The sequence below is a fragment of the Orbicella franksi genome, chromosome 9, assembly GCF_964199315.1.
Source record: "Orbicella franksi chromosome 9, jaOrbFran1.1, whole genome shotgun sequence".
NCBI lineage: Eukaryota > Metazoa > Cnidaria > Anthozoa > Scleractinia > Merulinidae > Orbicella > Orbicella franksi.
Window position 1 is genome coordinate 18,864,341 of NC_138153.1, and position 13,945 is coordinate 18,878,285.

The window sequence follows — 13,945 nt, forward strand, 5'->3', positions numbered from 1 at the left end:
TAATTATAGAGGGCGGCTCTTAAAGATCTCTCTGTTAAATTATTAGCAAAATGGTGTTAACTTGTGAGAATCGTTATAAGCTTGTTGGATGCAAATTATAAAGAAAATCTAATGACTAGATTTTCTGCAAATAAACAAAACCGATTTCAAAGGCCTGTTTATATTTATTCATGTTGCCATGGCAACGGCACTTACGCCAACTTAACCATCAAAAACCAAAGTTTGTGTTGTTAACTTGCTTGCTGCCATTTTTGACGGCCGAGGGATCAAGGGTTTTAGAGAAAAAGGAGTATGAAACACAGGTATCAAAAACTGTGTTTAGCCACCTAAAGCCTTGGCGAGATAATTCTTGGTAACACTAAACTAAATAAAAGGCTTTTGCTGCTGATTCTGTTAGCATAAATGCCACTCCTTCTACGTGTCCATGTTTCTCATCTTCGTTCCCTGAGTAAACCAGCTCCAATCCGTTCACTTTCACAGATGGCATCGCGATGTTATATTAGTGAATTCGGCTTGTCACTTTGGTGACTCTTGCCACCTATTACAGAGCGCGAGTGCAGACATTCCATGTCCCCTTTCCAGTGCTGCCCTTTATCGCCAAAAGAGGTTTTGGCCATCCCGCTTCTTGTGGGATTTCCACTGAGCGGGACGTCAGCGCCATTAATCTTGATCTACGGTTTGATGCAGAGACGCTTCCATAAAATTTACAAGTTCTAACTAATCTCCAAGTTTACGTCGTAGGACGTGGACACAGGTAAAGTAAGGGATCGCCAGGCAGTGTGAAGTCTGGTGAAGAGCTATCTCTACGGGCCACCAAGGTAGCCACGAAGGCCTGCCTGGGTCTACAGCGGAGCCTTGTGGTGAAGCTGTCACTAGTGGATTGATCGACGTCAGAAACGGAAGTAAGGTTTGCAGCAGCCAGCCTAAGTTCAGAAGAGGCCACACAGAGAGCTGCATGCCGGACAATGTGAGGTGAAGCCGAAACGTTTATGAACCGAGAAGGGTCGAGGTCCATAAACTCGCAAAAAAGAAGGCCCATATCCAGCCATATTGCCCGAACATGCTTGGTCAGTAAAGGATTTATTTTGTATATGTAATCGCATGAGCCCGAGGGCAACTAAGGATAAATTTCACGCGTATTTTCAAATTTTCACAAGCATTCGTATTAGTGGAGGACGACGCTTGATTGCAGACCAATTCAACTGAGAAACCCGTACGTAGATAACCAAGCGAATAAACAGGCGGATGAAGTATGAGAATATTCCTCGTTCTAAGGAAATGAAGTCTCAAACATGCGCATAAATGGAAGACTACGTTCGATTGAAAATATACACGACAGCGAAACCCCTAGAATACGTAGTAAATTATAGCATTCGTTATAAAAATGTGAGGCCACAAACATTCGTATTAATGGAAGAAAACGGACGATTGCAAACCAACGAGACTGCGAAACTCGCACACGTCTACCGATGACTCCTTCGAATTTGGAAAACTTTCGTAATCGAGCACCTCGATTACGAAGATGTTACTAGGATTTTCGCGTCATCTAGCGAGGACACTATAGCATTTCTACAGACTCGTCAATTTGTTGCGCAAGCAAGGGAAGTAAGAATGGCTTCCTAAGACAATAAAGTAGACTTTCCCATTGCTGTCTTTTACAGCAGAAACAAAGGCGGAGCATACTACATTGAAGAACTGCACCGAAAGATAATTGACGTAGCACAGCGGTGTTCTGCCTGAAAACAGAAAACACCATGCTTGCAGACAGGACTAAGTACCCTTACCCAGTCCCTATTCCCGATTGCCCCCACAACATCAAGTCAGTGCGTTCCGCTGAATTCTGGCATTGGATCGACATTGATGGTTATCTTGTAAAGGTGAAGCTGCTGTTGTTATTACGAAGAGGACATGAAAAGATGCGTTTCATTAAAAGCGCTTAATTCGGAATAAAGACCGCATGGATGTCGAGACAACAGTAGGGATACACCAAAAAAAGGTCAGAATTCCATTCCAGATGAAAAAGTGAACACTACGTTAGTTCCAGAACTAGAATTTAAACACTGAAAGAAGAATGGGGTGTCTTTTTTGACCTATCCAGTAGGATTGACATTCTCCCCAAAGCATCGCAGGCATTTCGTCACTGATCGACTTCACCATGCAGTGTTCATCATTGACATGCACTGCCCAGCAAATATCACTTTAATCGCTAGTGGTGATGAGCCCGGGCACACCAATGGACACGGCAACAAGGCCAAATTTAAGAATTCAGCTGGTGTTGAGGTGAGAGACGAGAAACTTTACGTTTGTGATCAAGGGAACAGCACAATTAGGGTAGTCAATATCAGAGAGCTTTTCAGCCATACTTCCAGGATTGACCAAGACGATGCCGAAGAAAGCCAAAGTGAGGAAGAGGATTGTGCCGTAAGACGGTTCGTAAAGTGGTTGTGCACGAACTTTCCCTTATTTTCCAAAAAAACGTACCTGATTTGGTATCGCCCTATGCCATGTATGCTTCGGCAAAGGATGAGTTTGAACTTTTTGAATCGGATGTTCGTCTCAGCAAGATTTTGACGATTTCTAATTTTGAGGAGGAGGACTGACTACGTCGAGGAGTTAAAGGAATGGTTGTCTTTTCAAAGGTCTACTATATTAAATTTAACTTCCTTAGCCTTAACTCGTGACGAGCAACACATGTTGGTTGGAGACGGAAATGGGTCAAATGTTCATGTATGTCAAATAAGCGGAAGATTGAAATTAAGAGCAATTTCAAATATTCAGTCCAACAGGAATTGCAGTTGCAAATGATGGAACGGTGGCTTATACTCTGGCAAAGAACACGCACTGTTCAGCTTGGTAAGGTAAAGGTAAAGTCTGTATACTGGACCCATCAGGCCGGAGCTTATCCCGGTTTCCGCAGCATGAAGCGACTAGGAGTATTTCTACTCCCCCCTGGATGGGATGCTAGTCCATCGCAGGGTTATCCCCAGCATTAAGTTCGCCGGTACCCATTTATACACCCGGGTAGAGAGAGGCACTGTGAGAGGTAAGTGTCTTGCCCAAGTACACAACACAATGTCCCCAGTCAGGGCTCGAACCCTGACCGCTCGATCCGGAGAAGAGCGCACTAACCATGAGACCACCGCGCCTCCCATGCTGCTCAGCTTGAAGGACGAAGAAATGGTTTGAGGAAGCGAAACCCTAAGAAAAGTAAGTGGGGGTATTGCAGTCCACTGCGATGGGGTCAAGAGTCGGTGGAATATGCCGTCTACTTTGTGCGCATATCGAAACACGTTTTTATATGTGACACCGGTAACAAAGCAGTAAGAATGCTAACGACAGGAAAGGGACTTATCCCCCTGCAAAGTACGTTTTGTCAGTATGCCAATGTCTTTAGGATCGATAAACAGGCTAAAGAAGAAGACCTACCAGTTAGCTTTGAAGATCACGTAAAGGACGTCGAGGAAGTAGTTGCGTTTTTTTTCTAATCACGAACAGAAAGCAATGCAGAGGACAAGAAAGCGGAATACAAATGGTTCGGACATGACAATACATGTTCCTCGAGCCGCACGACAGTACTTTGTCATAGCGCTAGAATCACTAACCAGCCTCGCCAACACACTCACAGAGATTGGAAACGATCACCCTCTGAACAAAATCTATTTTGAACGCATGACAACCTGAAGTGAATATTTTTTCAAAGGGATGCGAGCAGACCACGACATGCCCACAGTGGCTAACTACGCCTACAGAAGATTTCGTTGCGTCCAAGACAACATGCTTCGCATTTACCAGAGGGATTTCTCGTGTTTCACTGGCCCTAATTCAATTTAGCCAGAGAAAATAATCAAGGGTGAACCTCCGAACATTACGAAGCGACTAAATGAGCCGTCATTTATCAGCGACGGATCAGGATGCAAAGAAGGAGATAATAGTCGAGAATCTGAGATGCGAGAATTTGTCACTCAGAGGGTATGGAAAAGGCGTACGACAGGAAAATGTCCGCTCAAAGACAAAAGAGCTGACTGGCACACTTCCGTATGTCCCTACTATGCATCACAGGCTCATCGGAAGAACACCAAGACGAAACAACAGCTTGCCAAATAGTGGATGCCAATGTTACACTGCATGGCAGAACTGTGAGGGTTCAAACCGTTTAATTACCATAATGAGGATCGTTATTGCCGTACGACACGACCGAAGAAGGGAAATTTCGCCGTTCTGGCTGGCAGTTCTTTTGGAGGACGTACAAACAGAAGTATATGATGGCAAATTTTAAGACCGAAAGTAGTACTTCAGTGGCTAAACCAGACTAGTCATCAAAGAAAGAGAGCAAATTAATTTGAAGTAAACAGGCGAACATTCTCAGGCTGTTTTCTTGCAAGTTATAAAATAATTTCGCTTTACAATATCTGGGTACCTTGTACCAATACATTGTTATGCAGCAATCGAGCAATTCTTCAGGCGAATTATGTATAAACATGAAAAGCAATGATTTGCAAGAGTTCTTTGTCATTATTAAGCCCTGCCTCTTCGGTGTTGCTCCAAAGATGTCGACCAAATAGACATTGGACGTCAGAGCTCGCTAATCTTGCCAGGTACGCCAAGAAGTAAATTTATCCCTTAAGGTATTGTAACATATTTCTTCCTGTCATCATTCTTTGCACAACAATCTCCATTTCCGTAAAAGAAATCACACAGCTGCTGTCCTGTTCTTACAACGTCCTTTAATGAAGTAAAGTCATTCCTGGAAAACGAAATGCGACGATAAACATTTGACCAAAAACTACAATCTGGAATCCAGCTTTTTTCGGAATCCGGTATCCACTTACCTAGGGTCTGGAATCCACAACGTGGAATCCGTAATCCAAGACGGTCACGGATTACCTTACATGGGGGGAGATTTTGAAAAATTGGCGCGCGTAAATCAGCAAGGTCTCCAGGGTTTTTAGCTTAAAAATATCAAAGATGAATCAACGGAGACAAACTATCCTAGTAATATTTTGTATAAGTGGATCCGTTGCGTTAATGATTCCACTGAAATGTTGCCAACGTTTTCACAAAACTTAACCCTTCAATAGCCATTTGAAACCGCCGCACAGATAAACGAAGAGCTAAAAGGAACGGAATTCGATGGTACATTTTGCAAAAAATTTAAACTTCTAATCGATAGATATTGCTTCGTTTTTTTCGCTAAACGTAGAAAATCGACATAGAAAATGATCCATCAAAAGAAACATAGGGGTCACCGAACGTCCAAGATCGTTAAATCCAGGCAAAGCTATAGCAATGGCCATCTGCCCTATCACATTCTCGTCCCCAGTGCTACTCGTCTTAAAATGTCGTTGACCGACCACGTGACCAAAAGAAACGGAGGCTCTGGGGACGAGAATGGCCCTATCGTTGTTCATTTTATTACTTAGCGCGCGCGTCGATGGATGACGTAGCGCGTGAATTTGCTTGCGCAGTAAGGATGCGCAGAAACAATTAGTGCGAACATCCTTTAGTGCTTTTAGTCAGTTCCTCCGATGACGTCGTTAGAAGCCTTGCCCAGATCCAACCGTCTTGGTCGTGGCCGCAGAAATTACAACTTTTAACGCTTGTAGGAACGCGCGGATTTTATAAATCGAGAAAAGATTTTTCGCTAAAGTAATTGGGAAAACTAGCAAATTTCATTAAATGAAAAAAATAGGGATTAGTTGCACTTTAATGTACGAGGACTTCTTCTTTTCTTTAGCTAGTTCCCACCAAAGCCCAAATTTCAACATACACACATATCAATGGATTTTGACATGTCTGACGCATCCAGTTTCAATTTTTAATTCAGTGGCTTATCGGCAATGCTTGATAAACATAACAAATAGTCGGTATGGCAAGTTTTTTGTTGGACCATAAAAAGCCGTTTTCTGTTAAAATTACGAACAAGCTACTTTGGAATGGCAATCGTAAAAGGCAGTCCTTTTTAAGTGTTTTTTTACAAGGACGATATTCATTCGCCTGCTTATTCTTCAGTCTTGTGGTGCATCTATTTAAAGTGGTTTAAGAGAGACATTAATAGATACTTAATAAATATTTATTTGCGGCTTTTCACAGTAAAGCAAAGTTGGAAATAGAATTAGTTAATCCTCTCTTGTTATATAAACTGTGGTGTTTTGCAAGAATTTCCAACCCTGACAAAATCCGTAATTGAACACGTGTAAAGTTACGATAATTTCACTGCAATGATATCGATGACGTCATGTTTGAATATCATGTTTGACCCTTAATTGTACTTAAATTTGTTTGTGTATGATCGAAACATCTTCAGGAATTCCGCGGAAGTCTTCAGCAATCTCCTGTTATCTTCGGAAAATGTGTTTGTGTGGACCTTAGACAACGTTTCGAAAGCTTTTAGAAATTTTCAAAAGTGGTAGGAAATCTTTGGAAAATCGTCCTAAGCTTCGTTATTTGTATGTTAATCTAATAAACAAAATAATGCATGGTTGCTTGTAGATGTGGAATATCTTTTCTCGGGTTCAACTTTATATCTCACGAATTCGCTGACTTCATTCGTGAGATATCGAGTTGAAGGCTCGAAGAGAAATTCCATATTTACGAGGGGTCATGTATTATTCTTTATTTCATTAGTAACTCATTGATGTGCATGCGCGATGACTGAGTTCTTGCGCGCTAGAGGTACATTTGGCGTGTGCACATAACTGGTTGGAAGTGTCAAACATTCAGAAATGTATTTCAAGAATCATAAAATCCGCTATCAAACTTCAAAATTTTACCACGACGAGAGCTCTCTTTCAGAATAGCTCTCATTCACATTAGTCCTTTGATAAACTAAGTTTTATGTTCAGAAAGACGAAGTTTTTATTTTTACCAATGAGCTTTGCTAGTTCATTTGTCAACCACAGACACAATCAAGAACTTTCTCAAAAAAAACATGATATGACAAATTTTTTTACATAATGACATCAAGCCCCCTAATCCGCCTGTACTGAAGGCTATAAGCAAGGCTGGCTTTAAAAGTCAATTAATAAATGAAGACATCTCACATTAATACCTTCATCAACTCTGGGAAAACGTTTAGACCGTAGAAAAAAGCATCATACATGTAATAAAGTTCCTTTGTAAGAAAACAGAAGACAGTATTATATCATGTTACATATTACTCTACTAGAAAAGCGAATTTATTTTCTCCCAGTGCTTCCTAGACCAAAGATACCTTACTACGGCATTGATAACGCCCTCAAGCAAATTGCGGGGTGATTTGATAACTGAACTTACAGCATCCCCATCTCGACCTCGAATAAAGGTAAACGACCTCACGTGGTCACTGTTGGAATGTTACCCGCAAAGAATGAGTATTTCTAAATGCTCAAGCAAATGTTAAAAAACTCACTATCCATTTCATTAACCCTGAAATATTCTACACTAGACTTGAGAGTTCCTTGTGTTTTAGGTTAAAAAAAACTATGATTTCACTTCGCAAAAGCCGGTGTCATTACTCGAGTACGTGTGAGTTGTTAGTTCTCTGGAGCTCTGGAGCTCTAGAGCCTCGTCTTTGATTTCCGTGAAAGTAGGTTACCTGGGTGGGGGGCGGGGGGAGCTGAACAAAACCAATCGATGTATCGTTACCATTGTAACTGGGACTTACGACTCAGAGCCGGGTTGTTCAAAGCTGTATTACGCCAACCCAGGCTTAGCGAGAATTTTAATTTCAGTTTTGTAACTTATCTGTGATGTTTCCTGTCACATTGTTTGTCCTTGAGTTTTGAGTTTGAACAATCTTCAACTACAAAAAAAGACGGTGAAAAGCATTTTTAAACATGAGAATTTGATACTTTTAATTTGATCCTAAGTTTAATTTAATTTGATCCTAAGTTAGCATTAACCGGCTTTCGAACAACTCGGCCCAGCTTCTCAGGTTCATGTCAACCAATTCACTGACAAACATCGATCATTAGTGCGCATGCTTCTTATTGCCGCTACTTCGTTATTGTACAGAGAACTCACATAAAGAGAACATTTGTAGATTTTTGACCATTCTTTTACAGACAAACTCTTCTCACCAATATTACACCAAGAAACGGTGTGAGTCCATCTGGATTACGAACTTTTCTACATGATACTTCATGTCCTCTTACCCAAATTGTCAACTTAAAAAAAGAACAGTAAACAAATAAATTGTTCCATGACGGAAACATCTCGTTTCTAAAAAAAAAAATTCTTACAGTGGAACCTCGAAATAAGAAACCGCAAGGGACCGAAAAAATCTGTTCCTTAAAGTGGACACTCGGTATAAACAAAACCCTGAAATAACGATTACAGACGACCAAACGCTTCTCTGCACCGGGGTTTGGTTAATGGCTTCAAATTAAACAGTGTTACGTTGCACCACTCAGCAAGTCACTTGTAATGTAGAAACCTTTTAGTCTGTTACATTGGAATACAATAGGAGTTAAGGATGTCCATCTCTAACGCATTCAGTGTCAATTTTAATTCTTTCGCTAAATGATGTCTAATCTTCTTGTTTTGGTAGAGTTAATCTTATGCCTTTCGTTGTAATAGGAAAGACTATGCGGAGGTTCTTTATACAAGGTTTGGTTCGATGCATCTTCTTGTAACATATATATATTGGCTGGGCCAAAGAATGTGCTCGTTACAACAGAAGACTTTGTTATATTGGGGTTCGTTCCCTTAGTGTTCCGCTGTGGTTCACTCCAGGAGTCAAAACCTGGTTCCTCCTTAGTCTTCTCTAACCCTTCCCCCACCCCCTTCCCCTTTCAACATGTACACTTAAGCGGAATTTTAGATGCCTGCCTCAAAAACATAAAATTGTCAAAAGATCGCTTAGGTGTCTCTATGTTTCGGTCAATACCTAAATGAAATCTCTTATTCTTCTTAAGTCATTTCTCCCCGTTACTCCTTAGTTACCCATGCGACCTTCACGACTTTTTCAAATTCGTCACCTGTCGATAGGATGTTTCTTGGATTTCCTAGTGAGAGTCCTTGGGATTTAGCGGTTTCCCTCTTAGTACAATAGCGGTCAAGTTCTCGTTTTCTACGATTTGTTTCCCCGGTCTTGCCCATGTCGCTAACTTCCAGTGCTTCTACTTTCTTTCTAGATGAAGATGGTTGTGGTTTTTCGGTATCCAATCCTTTTCCTTGACATAAATTCTGCACTGGACTGTTCGACGCACCAGCTTCATCGCCATTTTTGCCTTTCTCTTCATCGTATCCGCTACCAGGGCCAACTTCATGATGGGAAGAAAGATCAAAATCGAGCTCCTTAATGAGCGATATCACGATTGCATTCCTTCGTTCCCCTGGATACTGAGTATCCGCTTTAAATACTTCTCTGCCTTTACCTCTTTCACCGTTCCTCATCCTTTTCATGACTTCATCGTGTCGGTTTCCACCGTTCACGCGGCCTTCTGAATTCTCTTTGAAGTCGCTTGATCCAAAGGGGTCTTTCAGAAACTGCTTGAAAGCGGAGCGGCATCGCCTTGCTCGCAGATAGTATATGATCGGATTCAGAGCGCTTGAGATGTAAAGAGAGTACCAGGCGATGAATGCAAACCAGGAATCAGCCAGGTTTTCTTCCTGAAGGCCCACCACTGCATACAAAATAGCAGGAACATAACACAGGAAATACGCAGCTATTGTGATCCCGATGGTTTTGATGGCTTTGATGTCGTCTTTTAGTCTGGCTTTTTCTTGAAGAGGAGGTAGGTTTAACTCTACTCTCTGTAAAAGAAAAATTATATATATATATAATAAGAGACCTTCTTCAGTTATTACAACTTTTGATTAAAAACGGGCTTTAAATAAGATTGCGGTGCTAGTGATTACGTAATTACAAGTGACAACTAATGAATAACGTACAAAGTCACATGAAAGAACAGAAAGTGGTGCTAATTAACAAAGGACAAAATCAACAAAGCGAAAAATATTGAATAAATCAAAAACAAGCTACTATGAAAATAATCGGCATAATGTGAGAGATGAAAACTAAAAACTAAAACACCAAACTTGGTAAAACGAATAGAATAACCGGAGAGGCACCGCGGCAGGCATTAGAAAAAGCTTAACCCACCCTTACGTATAACTGTAAACATCAACCGCACCAAAATCCCAAAACGAGGCCTTTGGAGCCCGAAAGGGCAAATTAACAACAAAATCTCTGGAGGGGCTATTAAATGATATTAATCATAATAAGATCCCTTGGCAGGGCCTTTGAGTCTAATCAACACCTATAGGGCTGACAAAATCCAAGAAAAGGGCCTTTGAACGATTGATCAGTAACGTACAATAAAGGAGAGGAAATTAATTATAACAAATTCTGTTTTTCGAATAAAATTCCCTTCTTTTATTTAAACCATGGGGTGCCAAAGAGAACAGCTGAGCACTCCAGCAAGCCTCTTTTGTAATTAGAAGCCTATCGATCTCCTCAGAGTTGTTTGGGGCCTGTACCTGATCAATACGTTGGAACGAAATATCACCTAAAGTGTGTGGGATTCTGTTAAAATGTATTGCTACTTCACAAGTTGTTTTGTTTGTGAGCATAGCAGACTTGTGATTGCGAAACCTAATTCTAAAATCGTTAGCAGTAGATCCCACGTATTGCAAGCGAAATTTCTTGCAAGAAGCCCAATAAATCACATTTTTAGAATCACAAGAAAGTCTGGAATGAATGATGTATTTTTAGCCCGTCTGAAAGCTAAGAACTGAAATGATTTGGATTTAACAAAGAAATTTCGACAAAGGTCGCATCTATTCCTATCACATTTGAAGCAACCATTGTTTTGATGAATTATTTGTCCCTCTTCGGCAGTTTTGAAACGAGATGGTGCTAATAATTCTTTGAGATTTTTTGATCGACGAAAAGATGGTATTATAGAACTTCGAGGGGTTGGATTGTAGAATGAACAAATGCTTTCTGATTATGTTGCCCACGTCGGGTAAATTTGGATTAAATGTAATAACAAATGGAAATAATTTATTCCTTTCCTTTCCACGAGTCCTAAGTAAATCATTTCTAGGAATGGCGGAGGCTTTGGAGAATTGATCTGAAACTAATTTAGAGGGATAGCCCTGGTTAACAAGGTACCCTTTGTACTTAGCTATTCTCTCGGCAAGAAAAATTTCTTCAGAGCAATTTCTTTTCAGTCTTGTGGCTACTCCAAAAGGAATAGCTTTGAAAACATGCTTAGGATGGCAGCTAGAAGGCGGAAGATATAAGTGACTGTCTGTAGGTTTGGAATAGACGTCTTTCTTAATAAACCCATCGATAAGATATAAAGTAAGATCCAGTGCGTGAAGCTCACGCTCAGCAAAAACTAACTCAAATTTAATAGTAGGATACAGAGAATTAATGTAATCCGTAAATTGATGTCGGGAAGGAATGCCTTGCTGCCAAAGATCAAAGGCATCGTCTCGATATCGCCACCATAGAGACGGCTTTATCGGACCACAAAAACTTTGCTTTGAGATCAATTTCGCCCATGGCTAGATCGGCATATCTACAAGCATTCTTTGGACCCATAGCTGTGCCATGGATTTGAAGAAAGAATTTTTCTTTAAAAACAGTTACTTTTCAAACAAATTTTTACAGCTTCTAAAATACACGTCGTGGATGGAAATTTGTTTTCTCTGGCATTAAAAGCCTTCTTTACTACAATGAGGCCGAGTTTGTCATCGACGTTATGAAACATTGAAACCACGTCCCACGAGACCCGTAAGGTGCCAGTTGGAAAGCGCAGCCCGTTCTTTTTTAGAAAGGTTATCTCTAGCTTGCCTAATGTTCTCAGGATTAATAAGATCATGCCGTACATTAGCTAAAAATAGTTCAAGTTCTGGGTACTTGACGTTGGAGTTATCCATTTCCTATCCTTTGGAACCCGAGGTAAGTGGCTAGGAACTGCCAAGTTGTCATCGGGATTGCTATCAATGAAGAAAGCTGCCGTTCGTAGTTGGGCTTCAAAAACTTCCAAGTCGTCATACACGCTCTGCCAGTTGATGTCCTTAGGCGTTGGACAAAACGATGGTCCTTTCCTCAGCAAGTTGACCTGATCTTGACCTGACTTGACCTGACTTGAGTTGACCTGACTTGAACTATTTTTAGCTGATGTACGGCGTGATCTTATTAATCCTGAGAACATAAGCCAAGCTAGAGATAACCTTTCTAAAAAAGAACGGGCTGCGCTTAAAGAACTTAAAAATTCTAATGTAGTGATTCGTATACAGGACAAAGGCTCCCGATTTGTATTAATTGATGATGAAAAAGAGTACGAGGAAAAATGCTTGGTCATAAAACAATTATTCGCCTCAGGCTCGGTGAACATTGGTGAATATTCACCAATGTTCACCTCGCCTTCGGCGAATAATTGTTAAATATATATTAGAGAAGAACCGAGTGGGTTCTTACTCAACACAGGTAAGAAGAACTCCCGTTAGTAGTCTGATCTACATCAGGCTCGGGGAGAAGGCAAAAAAGGTACTCTATGATCAAATAAGCCAAGGTTTGCACATGCACCGTACCGTGAAGCTATTCATGTGATTCAAATTTGCGATAATGATCACGGCAGCTGGTATGATAAGACATGACTGGATTTAATGTTGCTTGGAGGGGAGTCATAACGAGACACTCCAACAAATGATACAATTACAGCCAATAACAATCGATCACTACTGGCACACCATTTGCTACAAAACACCAACTTTTCACAATCAAACGTTTTAAGATAAAGGAAAGAAATTAAAGAACAGTGAAGAAGAAAAACAGGTTGAAGTAGGTATAAGGATTAACATACCTTCCTTTTCTTCTTCGTTATTGCTCGAGTCGTCAGAAAACAGATAACTGCGCCACTTATGATAAAGAACGCCATCGTGGACGCGACAAAATACTTTCCTTGATTATAGATCTCGCCTCTGTATTCATTAACATGAGCATCACCAAGATCGATATCAAATAGCGGAACCGAGAACAGCATTACGGTCACGATACTGATGAACCAAATAAGAATCGCGCAGACCAGAGCTTTCGTGTTCGACTTCCAGGCTAGGTACTTCATGTCAAACGAAATGGCCAGGAACGTATTAATCGTCATGGCGAGCATCGAAGTGAGGTTGAGAACCAAGAAGACTCGATTAAAGATACTAGTCAGGATTCCCAAAGTCTTGCCTCTGAACCAACCCGCCTCCAAAACAGTATAAGTCATATACGACGGCATGTTGATGACTGCATTAAAGAGATCCACCAGGGCAAGATTGGCGATGAGAATGTTCGGAACTGTTCGTAAAGATTTAAATCGAGCAATGACCGCGAGAACGAAGCCATTACCGAGCACAGAAGCTGAAGTCAGAATGGTTGTTAAAACGCTCATGGCTACCTTGGTTAAAAGTGGTTTTGCTGGATGCATTTTGCGTGTTGCGATCTTACGACCGCGAGAGCTAGTGTGGTATCATAATTACCGCTTACAAACATAACATCTGCATAGTACTAAAGATTTCTGGATGCTCAATTTCCTGTAAGGTATAATAGCATGAACAATAATCATGGTTCATGCAGATGCTTATTTTGTTTTGTTTTGTTTTGATGTTTTTTTTTTTTTTTCTGAGTGGGTTTTGGGTGGTATTTGGCAATAATTAATAGCGCGAGTTACATTTCAAAATTGTCCAAAATATCACGAGCCGCGAAGCGCTGAGTGGTATTTGATTAACTTTGAAATATTACGAGCCGGTATTATTGCAAAGTACTAGGTGCAGGTCATTCTATTATTTGTTTTAGTATAATTTCCAGTGGTAAATATGAGAATTGAACATTGATTGGTCGAAAAGCTCGGTTTATGATGCTACAACATATATGAGTTTTGTTACAAAGCTCGCCACCTTTGCCATCTCGGCAAGTGAACATGGCAGACAGTTGCTGTACGAAATTTTCATTTATTCGAGAGAG

The 13,945-nt window shown here is 40.7% G+C and overlaps 1 protein-coding gene and 1 pseudogene across 1 annotated transcript; one reads left to right on the forward strand and one right to left on the reverse strand.

The window, feature by feature from the left end:
- The first annotated feature begins 2,175 nt into the window (after window positions 1–2,175).
- LOC145497401 (uncharacterized) lies at window positions 2,176–4,325 on the forward strand (annotated as a pseudogene).
- A 3,860-nt stretch (window positions 4,326–8,185) lies between these two features.
- Window positions 8,186–13,833, reverse strand: LOC145497402 (trace amine-associated receptor 9-like). Its single transcript, XM_081477211.1, has 2 exons — window positions 12,801–13,833; window positions 8,186–9,735 (listed from the first exon to the last, which is right to left on the reverse strand). Exons 1-2 carry the CDS (start codon window positions 13,407–13,409, stop codon window positions 8,908–8,910), a joined length of 1,437 nt encoding a protein of 478 aa, XP_081333337.1. The 5' UTR covers window positions 13,410–13,833; the 3' UTR covers window positions 8,186–8,907.
- Between the last annotated feature and the right edge of the window lie 112 nt (window positions 13,834–13,945).

Bases quoted from the DNA above. Each gene is read 5' to 3' on its own strand.
- LOC145497402 (XM_081477211.1), bottom strand. From the start codon at position 13,409: ATGCATCCAGCAAAACCACTTTTAACCAAGGTAGCCATGAGCGTTTTA. The intron at 9,736-12,800 runs GTATGTTAATCC...TTTCTTTTACAG, and splicing joins TAACGAAGAAGAAAAGGAAG to AGAGTAGAGTTAAACCTACC.